The sequence below is a fragment of the Diachasmimorpha longicaudata genome, chromosome 12 (assembly GCF_034640455.1).
Source record: "Diachasmimorpha longicaudata isolate KC_UGA_2023 chromosome 12, iyDiaLong2, whole genome shotgun sequence".
NCBI lineage: Eukaryota > Metazoa > Arthropoda > Insecta > Hymenoptera > Braconidae > Diachasmimorpha > Diachasmimorpha longicaudata.
In genome coordinates this window covers 3,489,595-3,514,650 of record NC_087236.1, presented here as the reverse complement: position 1 = coordinate 3,514,650, position 25,056 = coordinate 3,489,595, and the positions used below count along the sequence as shown (strand labels likewise).

The following is a 25,056-nucleotide window of genomic DNA, read 5'->3' as shown; positions in this document are numbered from 1 at the left end:
AGGTGTTAACGTTTTGTGAATTCAATTTTCTGAAGCAAATTTTATTTACCAAATTGTTGGTTTTTTGACTCATTTTAGGAAAAATATTCGAGTTATTTGGAGGAGCTTGGAATTTCCTAGAAAATGGATTTTCACTCCCGGGAATTTCTTTCGGTTTTTGCTTTCGAAATTCGTCTTCAGAGAGCAACACAGGGAATTGATTTTTTTCGGTTTAACAAGTGTTAGCGTTTTGTGAGTTCAATATTCGAAATCAAATATCATCTTACGAATTGTTTGGTTTTCTTTTCAATACAGTTTAGTTAAAAATACTCGAGTTATTTGAAGAAGAGTAGAATTGTTTTTTAAAAAAGCATTTTCATTTACCATAATTTTTTTACAACAAAATACTTCAGGGCACCAATTCAATCCAATAACGCGTTTAAACCCAATTTAATTTTCCAAATTTTTGGGTTTTATCAAAACAATTCAATTGAAAAATTCCTCGAATTATTCGGCAGAGAGAAAAAAAAGATTTTTCTTCACTGAAATTTTTTCACAGCAAAATATTCCAACACAGAATCCAGTCTAGATCAAATTTCATATTAAAAATTTTTCAGTTTTTTAAAATCACCATTCAATAAACAAAAATCCTCAAATCATTTGAAGCAGAAAAAATTGAGTAATAAAATTTTACAAAAAAAGGATTTTCAGTCACTGAAAATTTTCCCCTCTAAAACATCAATTCAACCCAATCACTAGTCTAAATCCAATTTTCTTTTTTAAATTTTTCCCTGTATTTAACCAAAATCATCGAACGATTTAAAGCCGAAAAATCTCAAAAAAACAAATTTCCCAACGAGAGAATTTCCACACCATAAATTTTTCCCTCCAAAACATTCCACACCATCAATTCAACCCACCAGAAAAACCAAATCAAACTTCATTTTCCAAATTTTTCCCTTTTTTACCCCACTTCAATCGAAAAAAACCCTCGAATCATTCAAAACAGAAAAACTTCATCATCAAAATTATCCAAAAACTTCATTTTCCTCACTGAAAATCTTCAAAATACTCCAAAACCTCAATTCAACTTAATCAAAAACATTCTCCAATAATTTAAAAGAAAAAACAAAATCACTATCAGAAATTTTCAAAGAAAGGATTTTCCTTAGAAATTTTTTTTCCCAAAAAAACATCAATCCAATCCACGATCTATCCCATTTCCCCAACTTTCTAATCCTCAAAAATTCATCTATAATTTCCAGGAGTTTCCCACCACTCCCTTCATCGCCGTTCAACTAAAAAGTTTCCTCTTCAAAGTTTCATTTATTCCTCCCAATGTTTTATTTTCCTTTCATTTGCGTTTGGCATTCCTTCTATCAGCCGGTAAAACGTCAAAGCCGGTGGAGGGAGGGGGAGTGCCCGATCGAGGCGCCTTTCAACACCGTCAAACGGTTGTTTTTGGTACCTTCGAAACGTTGGAAAAGTCTTTTGGGGAGTGTTGCACCGGTGGAGATCGACCAATAACGTCAAGATTGGAGTCATCGCTGTGATTGGGGACGAGACTGGGCGAGACGTGCGGTCGATCGAGCCGAGTGAACGAGGATGGCAAGTGAATTGTTTCGGTGCACCGATGTCACTGAAGTTCCTGGGAGGATCAACTACCAAGTGCCATCGTCCCTATCCCTATAATCCCCAAAAAAATATCCTCCAACTCCTGGTGTCTACTAATACTAACCCCGAAGGGAAACAAAATAATAATTTTTTTTGTTTAAAGTGCGGGAGAAAACGGATCTGATCCTGGGACAGGCACCAGGAGGTTCAGAGTTGGATTAGAATATTGGTTTGGACCGTATGTCTGGGTTGAGTTTCCCTGAGTCTTCTAGATGTAGGTTGAAGACGTTTGTTCAATCAGTAGATGAAAGGGGATTTTTTAATGAATGAGAATTAATCGAAAATTTAAAATCCTGCGATTCCTGGGGTTCACCGACCCCCGGGGGGAGGAAAAAATCAATTTTTTTTTGTTTAAAGTGCAGGAGAAAATGGAGCAGATCCTGGGACAGGCACCAAGAGGTTCAGAGTTGGATTAGAATATTGGTTTGGTCCGGATGTCTGAGTTGAGTTTTCCTGAGTCTTCTAGACGTAGGTTAAAGACGTGTGTTCAATCAGCAGGTGAAAGGGAATTTTTAAATAAATAGGGCTTAATTATATTACAGCTTTACAGCTTTTGATGATCTTCTTTGAAGTTTTTGTGGAACTTTTGATGAGTTAAACTCAGTTGTTTACGAAAATCGTTATTTAATTTTTGTTCTGAATGAACGGATTATACTTTGTAAATTTTAATTATCGATTTTTTGTATTGTTTTCAATTATTATGATCTCAGTGTATGATGTACAAGTTTTTCGCGGTTAGCCACCTGGTGATCGAAGAAATTGAATCGTTTTTTTACATCAAATGTCGATTTAGTGAGTCCTATTTACTGCAACTAGTTAATATTCAATTAATAAGTTCGTTATTAAGTTTTAATTTTTTTAAAGTCAGTTTTTCATGATAATTGAAAAAATGTTTCGAATTTAGTGAATAAGAGTTCATAAAAATTATTAGGACCTCCTCGAGACCGAGTTTGAAAATGGGGGAAATAGTAATAATTGTTAGTTTAACTTTTGAAAAATCAGAAAGAAAAATTACAAATTAATATCAGACTTTTGCGGATATCTTCGAATATTTCAACAATATTAAGTTAATCAAAGATAATCACGATAACTTTCTTGATAAATCTAATTACTGTGACAATTTAAAAAATTTGAAAAACTCTGCTTTCGTCTAAATTTCGTTTTTTGATGATTTTCCCAAAATAATTCTTCAAACATTAGAATTTTTCATAAATATCAGACGACTAAGAAGTGGTAAAATTCTAAATTCCATAAAAATAAAACACAAAATATGAAATGTTATGTTATTTGATTCTCAAAAAATTTTGAAACATTTTACGAATTCAAATGACACGTGAAACTCTTCAAAAAAAAATTTTTGAAAATTTTTTCAATATCTGAAAATTGTTCACTGTATGGTATTGATCGCAGTGGCCTCAGACCTTTTTATTCATCAATTCTTGAAGTCTCATTTGGGTAATTGATCATCAATAATTCTCACCATGTGGTGAGGAGGTACCTACACCAGTGGCTAATGCACCTCATTGAATAATTCCCGTAACCTCGGATTTTCCAGAGTTGTACTAATTGAAACTGAAGGTAACTTCTTGATTATCAAGTAATTAATCTTATTAAATCTTTATAAAATCCATTTAATTATTCTAGTTCCAGTAAACAGGTTTCAAGAGTTTACTGATTACGTTCTGCAAGATTTTTTTTCATTCAATTTTTAATTAATTTCTTTTCTTTTATCTGAACAATAAAGTGACGATTGGAGGCCTTGATCGGAGAGTATCAATGGGACTGTAACAATTGGATGTTTCTGCAGTCAGTGATGAAAGAAATTGCCGATAATTGGATTTATATTGTTTACATCGGACAATTATTTTTCAATCATCTGCACTTCTCATTCATTTATTTCGCATATAATTATTATTGAGATTTTTTTCAATTGAGGAGAAATTGAATGGAATTGACCTTCAAACGTGGAAGAACCACTTGAGGGAATTATTTATGTAAATAAGACGCAAACAAATATAAATTCTACTAAGAAGTTTGTAAAAATAATTTGGAAATTTTAAAACGTTTGGGAAAATACAAAGATCGAACTTTTTATTTAAAAAAGTCCTTTCATTCACTTTCAGGACTTTTTCTGATGCTCTAATTACTGGAGGAATTATGCAAAATGGATAAACAATTTGTAAGAAATTTCTTCTAAAAAAAAATGAAATTTTTCTCTGGAGGTTTATAATCGAGGGAAATTGTGAAAAATAAATATTTTAACGTGAAAATCATTTGTTGGAATTATTTCTGGATGTAATTACTCATCAAAATGTCTGAACTTTCCATATTTTGTGTTAATTATTTTCAGATTCTAAAAACGCCTGAATAAAATGAAAATTCAGCAGAAATTTTGACAAACTCGTGGCTCAACATTTTAATTCCCGCCTGACGTTCGCATTAATTTTTATTTTATTTTAATGTTTTTTGGGTTTGAAAAATGTTCACCAAAGATGTGTTCAGTTTAGAAATTTGTGTTTGTTGTGTAAGAAACGTTAAACATTATGCTGTTACATATAATTAATTAAATGCATTTTACTAATGTATATAATTTAGTAAAATATTTTTGTAACTTTTTTATTTAGAAGAAATATTGAAATTGAAACCCTCATAAAATCCCTATTTCATTAATTATCAATATTCTCCTCTATTCAAATATTTCCCAGACAATTTTGAAGGAATAATTTGCAAAAAATTTGATTTTTCAAAAACTCAGAACAGAGTCTGTTGGTCAAGTCAACTCCACTTGACTTTTCGCCGAGTTTTCACGCCGTATCACCGAATCTACGAAAAATACCGAAATTTTCATCAGAATCTTTTTTGTAGCTCTCGATTCGCTCCATAAAAAAGTAAATAACGAAAAAAATCGTATCTCCCTAACTTCCTTAGGAATCCCCTAAAAACTGAAGAATCACCATTTTTTCTTAATTTTTGTTTTCAAGGCAGAAATAATTTTGATAATTTTAATAATAAATAACTGATATTATATTATTGTTCCTAATTCATCAATTTTCCACAACTTTTCATCTTCCAAATTCATCAGTGCTTCACAACTCATCCAATCAACTTCAACATTTTTTTTCTGAACGACATTTGTGCTCATCGAGCCCACCCTAAAAAATCTACTCAGTCCCAGGAATGTCTAACAATTATTCTCCCCTCCCCCCCTTTCCTCATCAACACTTTTCGCAAATAATTAGTCACTAAATTCTCCAAAATTCTGCTAAAAGTTCTGCACATGCTGGCAACATTTTCATTTCATCAGACTCATGGAATTCTAACCTCAACACGCCCTCAACTCCCACAAAATTCCCTCGAATCCCATAAATTCCGCAAAAAAAATTGTTTTATGCACAACATATTCGTCAAACGAAAAAACAATTCACCAGACGATCCAAAATTATTGATATTGTTCATTGTTTTAACGCGATAAAACGTTTATTTACTCAACCATGCTGACTTTTTAACGTCGTATATATGTGCCCCCTCTTATCTCAAGCCATTTTTCTTTATCATTCCCATATTTCCCCAACTGAGTTTCCCCAGTCACATTTGAGAATCGAATTATCGAAACCAAAGTCACGATTACACAAATTCCAACGCCAAACGAAACGAATAATTTTTGTTTACCCCATCACGTGTCAGAATTAACGATCAATCATCATCATTTTGATATTTCTATTGTTAACCGAAACATTGGGATCACAAATAAATTGTCGTACTTCTGTTAACACTAGAAATTACACAGATGTAATACCCTGGGTAAATAGTGGATTCATGTTTATATCATATTTTTAGTCCCGCGCAAACTGGATGAATCACTCGGCACGATGTGGCCACCAGAAAATACCTCGCCTCGCCAAAATGAAAAAAAAATTGAAAATATATTCAATTCGAGCCACCACTTACTCAATCAACTGTCGTAATCAACAATTGACTCATCTGAATAAATAATAAAAATATACAAAAATTAAAAACAATTTTAACCACCAAATTCCCCACTGAGAAGGGCATTCAGTAAATTCTAGAAACTAAAATTTCACTTTGTTCGTTTTTGAGGGAATAATAATTAATGAATTGTAATTAGAAAACTGTTTTGGGGTGTCGGGGAGACGTTTTTTATCGCGATTGAACCTCATGGTGATTCACTACCGCAGGAGGACGTGAGGATTTTGAGAAAATTTCCAGAAATTCAGTGTAAAGTGGTGTTTAGCTGAGGACTCAAAAGCGTCGTCGCTAAGGAGAGCCAAACGACGCGAGGAAGCCCCACGACCGGTTTTGCTCGTGTCCATACTCCAATCCCTTGACAGTATGTTGCCTATTTCTGCCTCCTGATGCCCTACAATACCCGAAAACCGAGTGAAATCCGCCGAAAATACTGAAATTCCATCGAACAACGAGTGACTCGTTCCCCCAAAAAACGTTAACCAACGATTCTCCCACGAAATTTTCATCATCCACGTCGATTACTGCCTCCTGGCCATCGAATAAATTCCCAACGAGCTCTTGAAAAATCCGAAAAATTCACTGAACCAGTGGAATCAAATATCTCTCCTCTTCCACAATATTTCCAAAACTCCAGATCCTCTCAAAGACGAACAATAAAATGTTAATTTCTCTTTCTCTTACCTGATGATAACCTTTTGTACTTCACTTTAAACTCTTCTTCGGTGGTCTGGCACGTACGACAATGATTTTTGCACAAATATTCACGTTTATTGTTGATATCTATTTTGTACGATGAATCTTGACACATCTTACGAGGAAAAATAGTGACCCGCACATGCAGGTGACCGATTGTGAACTGTCGGGTCGTGGATGGAAAGGGGGCGAGGCCAAATTCAGTTGCTCAGGGGGGGTATGCCATCGTCATGTGGGGTTAAACAGCAAAACCTAACGCGCCACTGCTATTCTAAAGTCAGCATAAGTTTTAACATCGGGTATAACCCGAAGTCTTCCCCTTCCCTTCTTCGCGCATGCGTAGTTTCAGGATATTACCGCGTTACCCACATGAAGGGAGAAGGGAGGGGAGACTTCGGGTTATACCCGATGTTAAAACTTATGCTGATTTTAGAATATTACAACGTCACAACATCCAGACTTTCATTCGGTTTTCACTTGATTTTATCACTGAAATTGTCGTTTCGTTAATTATCGTTATTTGGTGATTTTTCGTTGAAGCCATTTGTCGTCGAGAGGTTGATTATTGTGGTGAAAATTCAGTGGAATTTTGTGGGGAGTTTGACTGGATTTTTTTTTAAACTGTCTTTTTGGTTTATTTTTTTTTCTTCCTGTGGCAACCTGACTCCCCTGGGCTGGAATGGACTCGACTGGGACGGGTTATGGTGTTGCTACGCCAGTGGCTCAGCCGACCAATCGTAGAGCTCCTCTTCCGGATATCGTAGCGGGATACGTCTCTCCTGATTGGCTGATTCGTGATGTTTGGAGGAGCAGTGGTGACGTTACTGAAGAAGATGGAAATTTTTTTCGACCATGTGGTTGATAGATTTGGTTAGGAGACTGTGTTTTGGTGCTGAGGGCTGATCCTGGGATAATGGAGGCTCTGGAGGAGATTGTGCAGTTCCTGGGGGTGGACACCAGGCTGGATCTCCAGGCTATCGCTGTGCAACATGTCTTGTGTGGGTTATTTTCCATTTTTATTTAGGTTTTTGGATATTCTTGGGTTTTGTGGGGGAGAACTGGGGAGAGGGAACATCAGATGGGTTTGAATTTTTTCTGGAGGTTGAAATGACCTCTGATATTAGTTTTTTTTGTATTGAGGACGTCCAAGTGTCTTGTGGAGTTTGGCCCAGATGACACTACAAATTCAATATTTTTTTATCATCAAATATGTTGAGTAAATGAAAAATTGGGAGTAAATTCTGGAGAAAAATCATGACGATTGAACGTTATTTTCATCAAATTTTGTAGACAATTATTAGTTTTTAATAATTGTTGAGACATAAATTACTAAAATTGTTGAAATTATTAGAAGTATAGTTTTTGGACCTTTTATTCAGTTTCTGAGGAAATCCAGAGCACAAATTATTTGTTATGAACCTGAGAGGACTAATTTTTATCATGGAAAATTGATTGTTTATAAATTATTAGAAAAATACCTCTCATTCTCGAATGGTTTAGTTTTTCCGTGTTTATTAAATTTATTTGTTATATATCCACTTAGATTGTTCCATTTTTATTTTCCAAACCCACATGGGTGACATTAATCTGGAAATGATGGAATAAATCTTTCTTCAATAGCCAATTTTTTATTAAAAAATGTAGCAGGTCAATGTCAAGAGTCAAATTCACACCTGGACAGTAGAAACAATAGAATTATTCAGATTTAAAGGTCATACAGAGTTCAAACGTCTGATGTTCGACTGTAAAAGTAGAAAAGAATTTTACTGCAGAACAAATAACTGAAGCACTTGGGTACGTCGAGAGGATATCCGTCTGCCCCTGACTAAATATATTAATATTTAATATATTTAAATATTAATAATTATGAAGGGAGCCAAAGAGCATTATGTGCTCCAGATGTTCATAGTTCTCCTCATAAATAACAACAAATGCACGTTTAAATCCAAAATACACATGTGAAGAAATATTATCTCTTAATTTTTCTGCAACAACGCATAACAATGTTATAGACATGTAAATATTTTTAAAAATATGTCGTGCACTTTGAAAAAATACAGGTCATGTGGACAGGGTATTTTTCGATAATAAGGGGATGTGGGAAACTCTTCTAAGCAGAATTAGAAAATTATGAGATCATGTTTTGTCACATGAGCGTTTACCTCGTCCTCTTAGTTTAAATTCTGTGAAAAAATTGAAATTCGTATTATTCTTATGTCCAGGACTAAAGTCCTGATGTTTTAACAAGTACTAGAACGATAATGTGCGCGTTTATAATTAATTAGGGCTCCAGCACTGGACGTTAATGGTGTTATGGATTAAAAAGATCACAGAAAAATTATTTTTATTATTGTTTTAGAGTATCACAGAAAAACGGAGTGTGATATTATCCTTGTTTGTTATAAAATATTGACATATTGTATGAAGTAATGGGCAAAATAGTCACATGATCATCATATAATGATGGTGATCATTACATGATGGATCATGTCCTCCTCTTTTCGCAGTGAGGGATGATGTTTGTATTATATGTATTAGGTTTCACTGTTTCATTAAATGTAGAAGTACCTTTTAATTGTTTATGGGAATTCAATTCTAATTAATATGAGGACATTCATTTTTTTCCTATGTTAAAGAAGAATTTTTTCCAGAATCATTTACTTTCTTGGGGACTTCGTTTTAGTTACGAAGGAATGAAAATTTTCATATAAATCTATCTCTACCTAACTTAGAATTAAATTCCAATAAGCAATTAAAAGCTACTCCTAATTTAATCGAAAAAGTGGAAAGCGATTTATACAAGAAGAACAACAGCTCGCATTTCAAAAAGATGAGGCCTTTATTCAAGTCAGCATTAAATTCTAATAATGGATTTGAAAGGATGAGAAGGTGAGGTGATAAACAATCCTTTAAAGTAGCCTCTTAATCATTCAAAGAGAAAAGTTTGACTGCTCTTACATTTAGTATCTCCAGGTAATTCAACTTGATCTACTGATGTGAATTTAAAGTCTTCATTTGATACAAAACCACCGAGTGAGTTAAGTTGAGTCAAAATTAGTGGTGCCCCACCAGGTGCAACTCAAGTGCATTCTTCTTCCCCACATTACAAATTACGATCACATAACAATAATAATATCATAACTCAGTTTTTCTATGATATTTTTATTCCATAACAAGATTGATTTTCACCTCTGCAGCGTTAATTGTTCGTGAAAGCGAGTGTTATTGTGGGTCTTTTAATGTTTAAGGGAAAATTATCGAAAAAAAATGCCCAGCCTCTCTCTTAACAATAATAAATTGCCAGATTTTCTATTAGATCTGTCTTTGTTTGTCGTTTCTTCATGATCAAGGATTTTGACAATTTTGTCTGAATCCATCAGCTTTCGACTTAGTTTCATAATTAATGATATTCTTATGACCATAAAATATTTAGGTCAAAAGTAATTTTTCCAATGATTGGATTGTACTCTTGATTAACTATTCAAAGAGAATTCGATTATAAACTGTTCCGAAGATTTGATTAGCTTGACATTTTTAGCCGCTTCACATACTTTTAATTATTGACTTTTGTCAATAATTAAAAATTAAATTAAAAGCCATTTTTGTCTGGTTCTGTGTACTAATTACTTTCGTTTCATTAACTCAATCGGAGGGGATAAAATCCAGGATATCTGCTGTCATTTTTTTTTTTTGCATTAGAAATTTAGCCAATAAACAACCAATTTGTTCAAAACTTATTTTCCATAGAAGATGTAATTTCTACGAAGGAATTACAGCCGTATCGATTGGTTTTAGAGGGTAATTGGAAACGAGTCTTCTCGTGGAAAACCCTTTAACTATGGAAATTACCTCTTGCTATTTTCTCCGGAGTCATTTTATAAACATTAACATAATTGGGTTTGACAGGCTGGTCCAAATTTTCTTCTCATTTTATTTATCGATTAACTCCATAATAATAATGGGGCCCTTAATTTTCAGTGGATTTTCTGTGACATACATTAAATTGCTGAAGAATCATTTTCCAAGTAAAAAATTGAGTTTTCCTCGTAGGTTATTTGGAAATAGCTGAAATTCTGGAATATTTTGTCTTTTTGTCGATTATTGTTGACCAAATTTTTTCCGTGCACTTTCAGAGCTTTCGCCGAGGGGGTAATCACTGCAAAAAAACGTGTACAATGAATTTCAAGAATTTCGGGGGATTTCAAGGAACTTTAAGGGATTTTATGGATTTCAAGACTTTAAATTTTCTAAGATTTCGTGAGACTTGAAGGGATTTCACGGGACGTCACGGGATTTCATGGAATTTCTTGGATTTTATGTTCCCAATTCTTTTATGAGATTTCATGGAATTTCATAGATTTCATGATTTCTTGTTTGAGAAACATTTGTGGAATTTCAAGGGACTTCATGGGATTTCATGGAATTTTTTGTATTTCATATTGCCAACTATTTTATGAGACTTCATAGAATTTCACAGAACTTTCGGGATTCCATAGAATTCACGATTTCTTGTTTAAAAAAATTTTCTTGTATTTCATGGGACTTCAAGGGATTTTTTGGGACTTTATGGGATTTCATGGAATTTCTTGGATTTCATATTGCAAACTATTTTATGAGATTTCATGGGACTTCATAAATTTCACGATATTTTAGCAGATTTCGTGGCATAGACTTCAAGGGATTTCTGGGGACTTCACTGAATTTTATTGAATATCTTGTATTTCATATTGCAAACTATTTCGTGAGACTTCAAGGAATTTCATGGGACTTCACGGGATTTCAAGGTTTAATACGTCAAAAGATTTCATGGGATGTCATCATATTTCAATATAACCTGTACACCAGCTTTCAAAAGTGATTACACCCTCGACATTCTCTCAACAAACAAATCTCAATTCATGGACGAGTTTTTTGTGAAACAATTGAAGGAAAAGTCACACGATCTTTTTCTAATCTCGATATTATTGACATTAATATGAAAATAGAATAAAAATTATTTATTAAAGTTTTACCCTATTCACTTTCTTGAGGAAAACCCAAGTGTTTTAAGGGAAAGTTATGCTGGTCACACCCCTTGACAGAAACAAATTTTGGATAAAAATTATATCTCTAGTGGGCGAAACGTGGGAGGAAATGACAATCAACCACTTTTTAAGTTAAGTTTTATTGCAAAAATTAGACTTGAGGGGGTGGGGTAATTTTTGTGATAAAACTAACCTTTGTCTCTCGTTTCGCCCTCTGGAGGGCTAATTTTTACGTAAAATTTCTCTCCGTGTGAACGGAAAGTTCATACTTTGCCTCCTGATGGGCGAGAGAAAAGTGAGCACTAGCCACCTCCGGGGAAAAAATCAAAACTTTTCAAGAACGAGACCAACTTTCCATTCATTTTTTACTTTTTTTTTCGTAGGGATGAAAGTCAGTTTTTTTCGCCCTAGAGTGGAAAGTTGTTCCCAAGGGCGGAAAGTCTTGAAGTAAAATCTCGAAAGACTAGGAAATAATAATAAAAAATGTGCGAACATGAAAATTACGACTAGTATGCATTTTCGTCTAGTTTATTTCACGTCAGGTCCCCTAGGGATTTTTCTACACGTGACGTTGTCTCCCGAGTCGAAGATGAGGGCCGACATTCCACGCAAATAAAAATCCCTAGGGCGCTAGTCGTGAATGCTATTATTCCCTAGTGATTTTTACTTTTTCGTGTTTGAGGAAGGGTCAGTGCCAATCTCCAAACGAGGAAAAGTGAGTAACTGAACGGAAATAAATAATTCAGTAGCGAACTGGTAAACCGAGATAAGTCCACTTATCTCTCACTTGAGATTTCCAACAATATTCTCGGAATTATGGGCCATGGGAGTTTACATTTCGAATTGTTTATCAAAACTTAATTTTCAGTTGCATTGAATAATTCTTTGTACGATTTATTTTATTTTATTTACCATATGTATACCCTTTTGGGTTTTTACATTTTATTTCCCCTTTTCTTTAACCCCTGTTCGTACAGTCTCATTTTAATCTCTACATCTTACTCTTACATACTACTCTTAAAGCTAATTTTACATTGGTTTGTGTTTCAAGCTAGCCTCAAACAATATATGTATATGTATACATAAAAATGTTTTTTCAATCTCAAGTGGAAACACGAAAATAAAAAAAATATAAATCGTACAAAGTTAAAACTAAATAAAATCAAAGTTCATTAAAATCTCCTCTTTTGTCTATAATATTTTTCCATATTTATATATTTATATATATATTATATGCATATATATATTCGAAATATATAAATATATATATATTTTTTTTTTATGGGTGGAAATTCTGAGATGTTTGGGGTGTGGTGTGGAAGCTCTGTTTTCTTGGGTCTAAACTGAGTCCCATGAGTGGACTATTGTTAATGTGGTTCATCAGGCCCAGGGTGTTGTATTTCTTTTGTCATTTAAGCGGCCATACAACCTACCATCACAGTAAAAATTTTAATCTGATTATTTTGTGGGGGGAAATGATTATTTTGGGAAACACAAATTGTTAGACTCTGTGTGAGGTCATCATTGAGGGCATAAAAATTAGTTTTTCGATAAATAAACATTTCACCATAAAAAATATTGGGATTGAAAATTTTACACTGATGATAAGTCATATGGTCTCTGAAGGAAGTTAAGGTTCCTCCGAGGAAATGAGCCAGAGCGATGAGCCTTCCCCATTTGTAGAAATGAGAAAATTTAATACAAATTTTAATGTTATTGGAAATGGGTTGTAAGAAATAATAATTCGTTAAGTAATTTAAATTAATTTGTTTTCTTTATTTATTATGGAAATCAAGTAATTGTGTTCGGAAGACACATTCGCTCTGTACCAATTCCTTAGAGGAACTAACTAGATCTACAAAGGGACACAACACCCTGGACCTTCTAGTCACATGCTCTCAAAGAGTCCTATTCACTCCACTTTGTCTACATACTTAACCCTAGAACGTTGCACTGGGGTACAAATATACCCCACGCCATATTTAGGGTTGTGTGGAAACGAGAATCCTGCATTTATCGACCGGAGACCCTAACCATAATTCAATTTGATTTTAATAAATTGCACAAGTCGACTTACACAGCGGTATTCGTTATTAAAAAACGAAGAAAATGATGTATAACAACATTTTCCAATTTTAATTTTTACCTGCGAAAATTGCGGTCTAATTCATGGGGTACGTCTGTACCCCAGTGCAACGTTCTAGGGTAAGGAAAGTAAGTGCAACCTTCTGGGGTTAAAATCAAACCTAAACATCATACCTCACACTTCTCACAATTCCAACCCATAAAAATGTTTTTCTTTCTTTCAATTTAAATATAAACACTCAGAAGAGAATAAGATTGACTTTTGTTCTCTATTTATTCCATGAAAAATCCAACAAATTTAATTTATTAGATTTTAATGGAAGCCAGGTTAATTAAACATAGACGTTTAATTAAGAGCAATTTTAGTTTACGATTATGTGTTCACACTTCGAGAGCAGTCGTCGACCTGACAAACGATCTTGAAATCTCAAACATCAAAGCATCGTCATCATGGTTCCTTTCTTTCAATGAACAAAGATTTCTTTATATTATTTAATAAACATAAACTGGAGTTTTCGTCGTAAGACCACACAGAGGGCATCTCCAAGAAACAATGACCCCATAGTATAATGAATATAAACTTATATAGGTCTGTAATGTGATCGTATTGTTTTTGCTCTTTTCAATACAATTTTTATAATGGCACTGGACCTGATGATGCCTTCAGCATAACCTGATTAATGAGTCAATGGCAATTAGAGAAATAAGTGCCTAACACAAGATGTACCACCAAAGAAAATTAATTGCTATTCGTTAATAATTCGCTAAATTCACGGTATGATTTAACGGAGAAAAAATAGAGATAAATCAAATTATGTCGTGTTAATGTATTCGGTTGAATTACTGCAACTGTACTGTACTGTAGAGTAATATTCTCGTTGTCTAGAATGCGGCTGACTATTCTTCGGGGCTGATGACGAACCCGAACTGTCCCGAAGTTTCCAGAGATTCTCATTGAGTCCAATGAGATTTGATTTCATGACATGATTTCATGACATGATATTTGAGTCATTCGACTGATTTAAATAGTTGAGTTGGAAATATAAATTTTTTCAAACAATCAATTGGCAATATAAACAAAAGTTTACATAATCAATTTTCTAAATAATTAATATCTCTGAATTTAATTTTACGTCCACTCTTTCATTTTTTAACATTTTTTTTCATTTTTTAACATTTACTTTCCAGTCCAGGACACGATACAATAATGGTTTGCTCGAGAGATCGTTCGAGAGTGTTCCTTGTCCTTTGTTCCTCCGGGATGAGAGGTCTGTCCCAGAGATAAGGCCCTTTTGTCAATAGGATTGTCCAGATGTTGGACCGTTTAGGTCATAAACAACCCGAGTGTTTCCCGTTATTCCCTGGGAGATTTACAACGGGTCGATTGTTCGAGATGACGTCAAAAATATTTGCAACAATTTTTTCTAATAATCGATTGGTTCTACAAAAGCTCAATCAAAAACAATAAAAAATTAACTATTTTTTTTGAGTTTAGAATGGCATAAAAAACGATAATCGGTGACAGCTCGAAAAATGACTCCTTTGATTGCTTCGTAATTCTTTTTTATTATTAATTTATAGTGATAAATATTTATAATATGGATAATTTCCAGTGTCATTATTTGTAAGATATTTTCTATTACATGAGACGTCCCAATTAAAAGAGATAACACTGCCAATAATCATCTTCTTCATCTGAATAAAATCGTTATCTTTTTTCGATTTTTTTTAGTTTTATAAAAATATATTTTTATGATTTTTGAGATCTCCGAGAAGCTAAAAAGTTTTTTCTCATTCCAGATGGACATTGGAGCAAATTGGTATGCGTAGGGGTAGACTAAAAAGGAAGAAAACGGGCGGATCAGGGGTAGAACGGGTCGGGCAAGTGTCAAAATGATGATTTTGCATTTTTTCTTTCATTAAAAATGTCCTGTGACCACAATTTTCAGTGAATTTGAGCCCTTGAGGTCTCAAAATCTTTGAGATACTCCGGAGTGCAAAGCGAAGGATCAATAGATCCCGCAAAATCCCTTTTTCTCATCGGATCCTTCTAGAAATGACCAGACCCTCTCCCTGAAAACCAATAGCTGAAAACAAAAAAATGTGAATGAATGTTGAGAAAATTTCTTGAGAAAATCGAATCATAAAGACACAAAGTGGGGATCGATTAACGTATTATATACAGCAAATGTAGATTCTAAAATTATTAATTCTAATTAGTTGTGAAAAAATTACTAATAATAATTATTTGTCACATTAGTTGGTTCATGTTTCAAATACAGGAGGTACTGTATTCGATTCCCAACAGGATGACAATTTTCCATAGTTTATTTTTCCAATTTTCTCTTCTCTGACGACATATTTTATTATAAAATTTTTCAATTGACAAACGAATATTTTCAATGATGAATACTAAATTTTCATAGACCAGAAAATCGAAACCGATCTATAAGTCATCGTAAACAATCCCAAAATTGATAGATTAGATTGAAAAAAAATTGTTCCCTAGGATCTACTGATCGAAACCTCCACCGGATCCTCAGCTTCGTACCCTGGACTATTCCAAACATTTCCAGACCTCAACCCCCCAAATCCCCTGCAAATTGTCGTCCAAAAACATTTTTAAATGAAAAAAATACCAAAAATCCTCATATTTACCCTTGTCCACCCATTTTGCCCCTAGTCCTCTTTTTTCTCCCTTCTTAGGAGATACTTAGATACTTTTTCAATGCCCATCTGACCCGAAAAAAATCTTCTCAGTTTCACCAGTTCTCCCCTCAATTAATAAATCTCCTGAAATTAGACATAAAAATATTCTCATAACTAATTGAACCATCACTTTTATCTCATTAATTACCATATATTAATTCGTCCTGTTGATAGCTTTGACGGGAACATCCGAAGGAAGAGATTTGATTCTCAGCTGTCCCGATGTCCCTCGCCAGCTGATACTCCTCATTCAACTCGATAAATCACGAATAACAATTTCCAAAGATGCTGCACTGGCTCTAGTGAATATCTCGGGTGACGAGAGTGGAGCAAAGGCCCTCCTGCTCATATCTGAGGCCTCGAAAATGGGGCCCAATGAAAGTCCAACCGATGACCTCATTCACGTGTGCATCAGGTAAAAAAAAAAAAATTACAAGAAAAGGAAAAAAAAAGTCGAATGAAATCTGACAACGAGAAGATAAATTAGTTCTTGATGATTTTATTGCCTCGACTAAATTGCCAATTTAATTTCTCCACAATTGCAGTTTCATTCTGGATAGAGAGAGCTCACTTGCGGATCCTTGTTGCATGATTCTCTCCAACATAACTAGACCTGCTAGCCACGTGGATCGAATTGTTGCGCAGATGGAAAAGGGGAACTACAGTTGGAATAAAATAGTTCATGCATTTGCATTTGCCAAGAGTTATAATAAAAAAGGAGCGAGCCTGCATTACCTGGGACCTGTTCTCAGTAATCTCAGCCAATCTGAGACGGTCAGGAGGTTTGTGATGACTATTCAAATTGCTAAATCGAGTTTAGAGGATTCTTTGGGGGAAGAGAAAGCGGTAGGAGTTTGGAAATTAATTGTTTTTCAAGTGGTCAATTGTCCTGTTAAGGGAGGATAGTATGGATTTTAAAAAGGAAGTATTTGTGTGAAAAAATTATTGTTTATTGCTCGGTTGCTTCATGCATATGTGGAATGTTATGAAGAGTCAGAAGCGGTCGGTTTTTGAGGGTTTTGGAAGGGGATTTTTTAATTTAAAAATGTTTATCATATTAATTATGGATTGGGATCTTGAAATTTAGTGATTATTCAGAAAATTTTGGAGTGTTTACATTAGAGTTTCGGTGTTTTATATCAAATGAGTGGAAAATTAACTAGAACATTTTTAAAATATTTTTTTTGATCTGTTCGGACTGATTTTTCGGATTATTTTACATATTTAGTGGTAGTTTTTTTATTTAAAAAGCCTATGGTAGCTGGATCAGAGTTGAATTTGAAAAAAACGAATTTTTAAAGTTTTGTGACAGTTTGGTTGACATTCCATCGGTGGATGGAGTTTAGAAATGAATTCCTTAATTAATTAATTTCAATTGTTTAAATCTTCGGTTACGAGTAAGGGGGAATTCCTACGAATTTTACAACGGAAGTATTCGTATAAAAAAATAATTGTTTATTGCTCGTTTGTATCACACACGTGTCGAATGTTATAAAGAGTCAGGAGCATTTGATTTTTGAAGTTTTTAGGTTGAGATTTTCGAATTAGTAAATATTTATTATATTAGTGATGAAGTCGTTCGTTGAACTTTGGTGATTACTCTACTAATTTTAGATTTTTCACATTAAAATTTGCGCTTTCATATGAAATCGGTACAAAAATTACCCTCAAACTGTGGAAACTATTTTTTTGATATTTTCGGATTCATCTTTCAAATTATTTTGCATATTCAGTGCGATTTTTTTTATTTAAACGATCTGTGTGTAGCTGGTTACAAGTCCAATCAATTCTTTATTGATTGAAATTACATCGGGTTATGAAGCTAAGAAATTAATTATTTTTAAATCGTTTAAATATTTGGTTAAGGGGAGACTGTTAAGAATTTTAAAAATTATTGGCTACAGGAAAAATTGGTCACATGTGTTTAAAAACGAAGCATTCACGTAAAAAATGTAATTGTTTATTGCTCGTTTAAAACATTGACGGTAGTTGGGCGACAGGTGAATTGTGAAAAGCAAATTAGGAACTCTTATTTTATTAAATTTTTTCATACATCATTTTATATTTTATTGCTCAAAATTTAATCGGTTTATAAGCAGAATTTAGTACATGAATACAATGGAAAGTTATATATATGATAAACATCACGATGTTATTTATAAACGTACATGTAGGTGTGGAAATCATTCCCTATTACCATACGTTCGAGATTTAATTCTCTCAGTTAAATTCCACTAGAAAATGGAGGGGGAAGAAATTTTTAGATTTTACAAAAGGAAAAATCCTGCAGATTAAAAAGTGGAGACTAGACTATTTTTGACATTTTAAGGATCTGTGGGGTGAAACAACATTTTTTTTGCACAAATTATTTTACGGACCGACAGATTTTACATTCCTTTCGTAAATTTTAAAGTTCTCAAATTTTTTGACTAATTGCATAAGAAAAATGCGAAAAAATTCATGTATAATATTATTTTAATTAGATTTCGAAATGTATTCATATTTTTTAAACATTTAGATCATACAAGCGCATAATAGAACTTCTTTCCCAAACGGTAGATTATTTTTTACAAAATGTTGCAAAATTCTTTCACGTCTGAAGACAAAAAAATTAGATTTCAATCTAAATACAAAGAAAATAATAATAAATTTCGATTTTTAAAGCTTTTCTTGAAAAGAAGAAACGATAATTAAATTGAAATAAAAATTACGATTACAAAAGTGATCGAATTTTTTCTGATTTTTGTGTAGCCTCGATAATCTGGAGGGTCTGGGCTCCCTTCCACCTGGTCCTCTACAATTTTTATTTTCAAAATTGATTTTTTTGAAGTTAATAACATTCAAACTGGTGAAGCGAACCAGGAAATTGACCAGATTTCGTATGTCTTCATCGCTATATAAACAATTTAATGATTAATTTTATGATTTCAATTACAGACGATTGATGGATCAGGATAATCCTATCATTCAGAAGCTCCTACCGTTCACAGAGTACCAGGAGAGCATTGTGAGACGGGGGGGAGTTGTGGGGACCATAAAAAATTGTTGTTTCGATGATAAACATCATTTGTGGCTTCTGAGTGAGGATATCGATCTATTACCACATTTATTGTTGCCACTAGCCGGCCCTGAGGAGTTTGACGACGAAGACAATGAGAAATTACCTCTTGATCTCCAGTTTTTGGCTGAAACAAAAACTCGGGAGAGGGACCCTGACATCAGGTATGAGTGATTTTGGAAGACTGAATGAAACGTGATAAACTCATAGTTTTTAGATCATGTTTCTGTGTTGAATTCTTCAAAATTCTCAAAATATTTCATTATTTGTTATTTAATTTACAAGTAATTAGTAAATTAATTTACTAATTAGTAAATACAGTATATTATATACAGTACAGTATATTAGTATACAGTACAGTATTAGTTACAGTATATTAGTTACATTACATTAGTTACTCAAATTAGTGTTTAATTTTTAGAAAATTGTAAAAAATGCGGTACAATTTGTAGCCAAAAATCTGAATTTTCAACTTATGATAGTTATCATTAATCTTTAGTTTGATGCGTCATTTTAGCTCGATTGGTCCAGTAGTTTCTGAGATACAGCTACTTTTTTCAATTTAGTTTCCCCTCAATATCTCAAAAATTAGTCGACGGATTTCGATTCTCGTTTTCTCAAAATATTCGCATCAATGGGACTCATATAGATTAATTAAAAAATTAACACTCGTTCAGAAAAAATGAAAAATTGTCAGGTATTTCCATTTTTTTTGGTTTATAAACGTTTGTTCAGTTTTGTGTTTCATTTTGAATGAATGCTATTTGCTAATATCTGGAGTGGATTAATTTTTACTGTTTTTTTCCCGTCAGGATAATGATTTTAGAGGCTTTGTGTCAGCTGTGTGCGACCCGGGAGGCCCGCGAAGTTATCAGAGGCAAAAATGCTTACGTGATATTGAGGGAATATCATAAGTGGGAGAAGGATAAGGCGGCTCTTCTCGCCTGTGAAAATGTCATTGACATCTTGATCAGGTAAGTTATGGAGCAGTAAAAATTACAAGAGATTTTTTTAGAATTTTCAAAACTTAAATGATAATGTTGATTATTTTTCCCACCCAAATTTCAGCCAATAGAATTGCACCATTTGTTGATATTTTGTATAGCCTACCTCGAATATCAGCGATTATTTTTTGAATATTTTGGTAAACAAACGACACTTAACCAAATAAACCTCTTTTCATGTCATGGCACAATTCTCTTGGCCGAAATTTGGATAGGAAAAATAATCCCCTGAATACCACTCGAGCTTCAAAATTATAGAATATTTCCCTCTAGATTCCCTGCATACAAATGAAGTCGTCAAGTTTTTCAGGAAAAATCACTCGTGCTTCGCACTCGTGATTTTTTAGCCTGAAAAACTTGACTCCTTCATTTGTTTGCAACGAATCTATCGGGAAATATTCGATAATTTCGAAGCACTTGTGGTATTATATGTGATTATTTTTCCCACCCAAATTTCAGCCAATAGAATTGCACCATTTGTTGATATTTTGTATAGCCAACACGGTATTTCAGCGGAAATTCTTGGAAATTTCACTGGAAATGTTGCATGTTGCCTATATAAAAAAAAACAAATGATGAAGTAACCCTCAATTGTATCTGACAGATTAAATGGCAATTCGTTGAGAATTATGTCTCATGGTGCAATTCTATCGGCCAACATTTGGATGGAAAAAATAATCCCCCGAATACCACTCGAACTTCGAAATTATCTGATATTTCCCTCAAGGTTCCCTACAAACAAATAAGCTTGTCAAGTTTTCCAGAAAAATCACTCATGCTTCGCACTCGTGATTTTTAAACTGGAAAACTTGACACGTTCATTTGTTTGCAACGAACCTATCGGGAAATATCCGATAATTTCGGAGCTCTTGTGGTATTATATGCGATTATTTTTCCCATCCAAATCTTGGCCAATAGGATTGCACCATTCGACGTTATTTTGTATAGTCAACACGGTATTTCAGCGGATATTCTTGGAAATTTCACTGGAAATTTTGCATGTTGATATATATAAAAAAAAAACAAATGTTGAAGTAACCCTCAATTGTATCTGACAGATTAAATGGCAATTCGTTGAAAATTATGTCTCATGGTGCAATTCTATCGGCCAAGATTTGGATGCAAAAAATAATCCCCCGAATACCACTCGAACTTCGAAATTATCTGATATTTCCCTCAAGGTTCCCTGCAAACAAATAAGCTCGTCAAGTTTTCCAGAAAAATCACTCGCGCTTCGCACTCGTGATTTTTAAACTGGAAAACTTGACACGTTCATTTGTTTGCAACGAACCTATCGGGAAATATCCGATAATTTCGGAGCTCTTGTGGTATTATATGCGATTATTTTTTTCATCCCAATTTCAACCAATCAAATGGTGGCATTTCCCGTCACGTGGTATAACTAAAACGCTTTTACTTCGGATATTTTTCGGATATTTCCCTGTTTGTTGCTAAGCAATGAAAATATCTGATAAACAATTTGTACGCTTTTCAAACCCCAAAACTGTCATTAGAAAAAATCAAGTTCAAAGACTTTACCTCGACATGTGCAGATTTAGAGGAGAATCCTTGGACATTATTGATCAAAAAATTAAGAAAAATGTTCCTAATAATACGGTAAAGATTAAAGCCACATTTGGAAACAGTTCTCAGCATTTTGAAAATCCTGAAATAATTCATTCTGATTTCATCACTTCATCACAACATTACATAGTCATAATAAAAAAATCATATTATCATCTTCAACAATAACCTAAACATTAATTTTCCCATAAGACGTCATATTAAGTTCTGATTTTGCAACTTTGTACTTTAAAAAATCCGAAACGATCATTAAATCGAGGAAAAAATTACAATCTCAACTGTGATGGAGTTTTCTAAAAATTTTCTATAGTTTTCAATAATTTTAATTGACTAAAATGCTAGAGCTACTTTACATAAAACATAATGTCACTAAATTTTTATGTTTTAGAGTTTAAATCCAAATTACATAGTTTACAATTTTACTAACTATTCATGGTATTCGATATTTATCAATTAATCGTGCGTTAGTGTTTCAGGAATATCGTAAAAATTGTTTTTAGATAATTAAAAAAGGAAATGAGTCTAGGGGGGCCCATAATTCCCGTTGGCTTTATGTCTTGCGTGTTAAAAGCCTGCGTTCCATTATTTATTATCTCCTGATCAGTGTTTTACGGCTGATTAGCATTTTTTCGATAGCCACTCAATAGCTATGACACATATTATAATATTATCTATGGAAAACGTGGAGACAATCTTCTGACAACGGTGTTGTCTAGTGATATAATTTCCGGCTCCTGTGGACTATCTTTTGGATTATCTACGTTTTCCCAATTTCTTTTTCCAACTCCACAATCTGAAGTATATCAGTTATCACTGGATACTGGTTATTCCATCACAAATGAGTTCTTAAAAAGTCTGACAACGGAATGAAAAAATAAACAAAAAATTACGCTTTAAAAAAGATTTTTTTATATAGATAATAAATCAGATAGAAATAGAGCTTCAGAAAGTTAATTAATGATGTCACAAGTGGACTATTGATGAAGACAGACTCATTAAGGTCTCCTTGTACCAAAAAAATCCATAATTGCTTCTCACAAACTTCAGTTTCCTCTTTTCCTTTGAATTTTGGTTTATATCGATTCAAATTTTATGAAAAATGTTGGATATTGTAGTCAGATTTGGATATTTCACCTGAAGGACTGGAATTTATTCATCACTAGTGTTTATATTTTTAATATATTTAAGAACGAAAAAGGTGGCATAGGATATACAGGGGAATCTCGAATAATAAATAAATAAATTAATTATTAGGAGTGTGAATAAGTCTTTCCCGTTTTTTTCAAATTTTGAGCCTTTATTGTGAAAAAATGGTTACAAATGAATTATTGAAAGTATTGGCCATCGTCTTCTTGCGTTTGACACGAATCTTCATCAAGCAAAGTCGCCGCTTCTTGATCTTCAAAGATTTGCGGCCGCCCGGAACGCTCCTTGTCTTCCACGTCGAAATCACCACTTTTGAAGCGTCGAAACCATCCGCGAACACTTGAATCATCGACACAACCTTCTCCATAAGCTTCCTGAAGCAATCGATGCGCCTCGGCAGCAGATTTCTTCAAATTGAACCAATAAAGTGAAACTTCCCGCAAATGACGTCGACTCGGCTCAAATTTCGACATTTTCACGATATCAAAAATTTATGATGCGAAAAAATTTCAACTAATGTGTTAGTGTGGAATTGTTGACTGATGAATAAGCTTTGATTATGACATATGTAACCATTGAATACTCGCACAGTATTGGTGGCGGCATCTCTTACAAAAAACGGGAAAGACTTATTCACACACCTAATAATTAATTAGACAGAGAGAAAATAGTTAATGGGCGATTTATTGAATTGAATACCGTGACAAGATGTGATCTAGGGGATATCAGATAATAAACTACCCTGTGAAATAAAATTTCTATTCTATTATGCCGTGACTTGAAATCCATCTCATGATAAAAATTGGTTAACGATAATTTATAATCTAATTTCCAATTTCCTGGAAATGCAATCGCTTTCTTTGACTTGGCTCACATACTATTTTCCCGGACAGGGGACGACATTTTTTCTGAATACAATATTTATCGTATGATCATAAAGATTAAAAAATTTTGTAGTCAAGTTGCAAAAGGAGAAAAGTGAATTTTCCCCAATTCGATTTATTGTATCAACTGAATTGTAATGAAGGGGTCAAAATAGACCATTAGAGTTGGCTCATCAACAGGATCACATTCTTTTTGTTCTCGTAATCTCATGAAATCATTTTAACGTTTAATATATGTCACTTGTGATTTATCAGGTGGAGTATCATTAGAATAAATTTGTCCCTCTTCCAGAATTTCGCGAGGTACATCACTGTCATTACTCGTTATAAATTGGCTAACATATTCGTCACTCAATTTTATCGTCGTTCATTAATCTCCAATTGGTAGTTAATTACACATCACATATTTAACGATAATAATTTCGAAGAGATTAGGAGGATACGATGTATTACACAGTTCAATTTGTGGACAAGTAGACTATATTAAGATGACGGAGTCATCGTCAGAATATCATTTTTCACTTCAAGACGTATTTTCAAATTACGACGAACATTGAAAACGTTAGTTTGAGGCGGGGAATAGTTATCACGGATTGTGAAGAGAGTTTTTTCTAGATGAGGAGTTATTTTTTATGATGGGAGCAGCAGAATATCGTTTTCATCCCTTAAAACTACCGAGGAAAGTCCGGAAAATTCGGAAAACAACATTTATAAACGCGAATAAATTAATAACAGGGTTTAAAGACATATCAACAATTAATCCTACAGGAAAAACCAAAATCCAGCAAAAGTTTTCATTCCAGAATTTAAATCATGAGCTTTTAAAGGAAATTTTCTTCAAACTTCTCACAAATGTTCAATATTCAATCGAACAAATTTTTTATGTTCATATTAAATGATTAATATTAATAAATGAATTTGTTTTATTTTTGCAACATCAAGGAAATAAAGTATTGAACTAATTGATTTTGTTTTATTTCACAGAACTGAAGACGAAATAGGACTGGAAAATTTGAAGCTCGTGGATGTACCTGAAGATTACACTGAGAAATTCAAAAAAATGGATGAAGACTTCCTCAAGGACGATTGATAAACAAATTAGAAGAAATAATAAAAATTACATGTACAACTCACTTCACATTTTATACTCTATATTTTATAACTTTAAATACAATGAACTCAAAGGTCAACAAATAATGGTTATTGCACAGTCAATATTGCACTGTCCC

General features: G+C 33.4%; 2 protein-coding genes and 2 long non-coding RNA genes across 5 annotated transcripts in view; 2 read left to right on the top strand and 2 right to left on the bottom strand.

The window, feature by feature from the left end:
• Positions 1 to 6,600, bottom strand: part of LOC135167851 (paired amphipathic helix protein Sin3b) — a 42,697-nt gene extending 36,097 nt beyond the window's left edge. For both annotated transcript variants that reach the window (XM_064131470.1, XM_064131474.1), the window contains exon 1: positions 6,322 to 6,600. The gene's annotated coding sequence lies outside the window, so the exon portion shown is untranslated. The remainder of the gene's footprint in view (positions 1 to 6,321) is intronic.
• Positions 6,601 to 6,750: 150 nt separating this feature from the next.
• Positions 6,751 to 25,024, top strand: LOC135167856 (protein HGH1 homolog). The gene is made up of 6 exons (XM_064131489.1): positions 6,751 to 7,331; positions 16,326 to 16,566; positions 16,697 to 16,933; positions 19,089 to 19,373; positions 20,022 to 20,183; positions 24,812 to 25,024. Exons 1-6 carry the CDS (start codon positions 7,247 to 7,249, stop codon positions 24,915 to 24,917), a joined length of 1,116 nt encoding a protein of 371 aa, XP_063987559.1. The 5' UTR covers positions 6,751 to 7,246; the 3' UTR covers positions 24,918 to 25,024.
• On the top strand, positions 7,349 to 15,262 carry LOC135167859 (uncharacterized). The gene is made up of 3 exons (XR_010299931.1): positions 7,349 to 14,217; positions 14,329 to 14,470; positions 14,631 to 15,262. It is a non-coding gene; the product is annotated as an uncharacterized LOC135167859 (long non-coding RNA).
• LOC135167860 (uncharacterized) lies at positions 15,257 to 16,432 on the bottom strand. Its single transcript, XR_010299932.1, has 3 exons — positions 16,300 to 16,432; positions 16,101 to 16,235; positions 15,257 to 15,529 (listed from the first exon to the last, which is right to left on the bottom strand). It is a non-coding gene; the product is annotated as an uncharacterized LOC135167860 (long non-coding RNA).
• Positions 25,025 to 25,056: the final 32 nt, after the last annotated feature.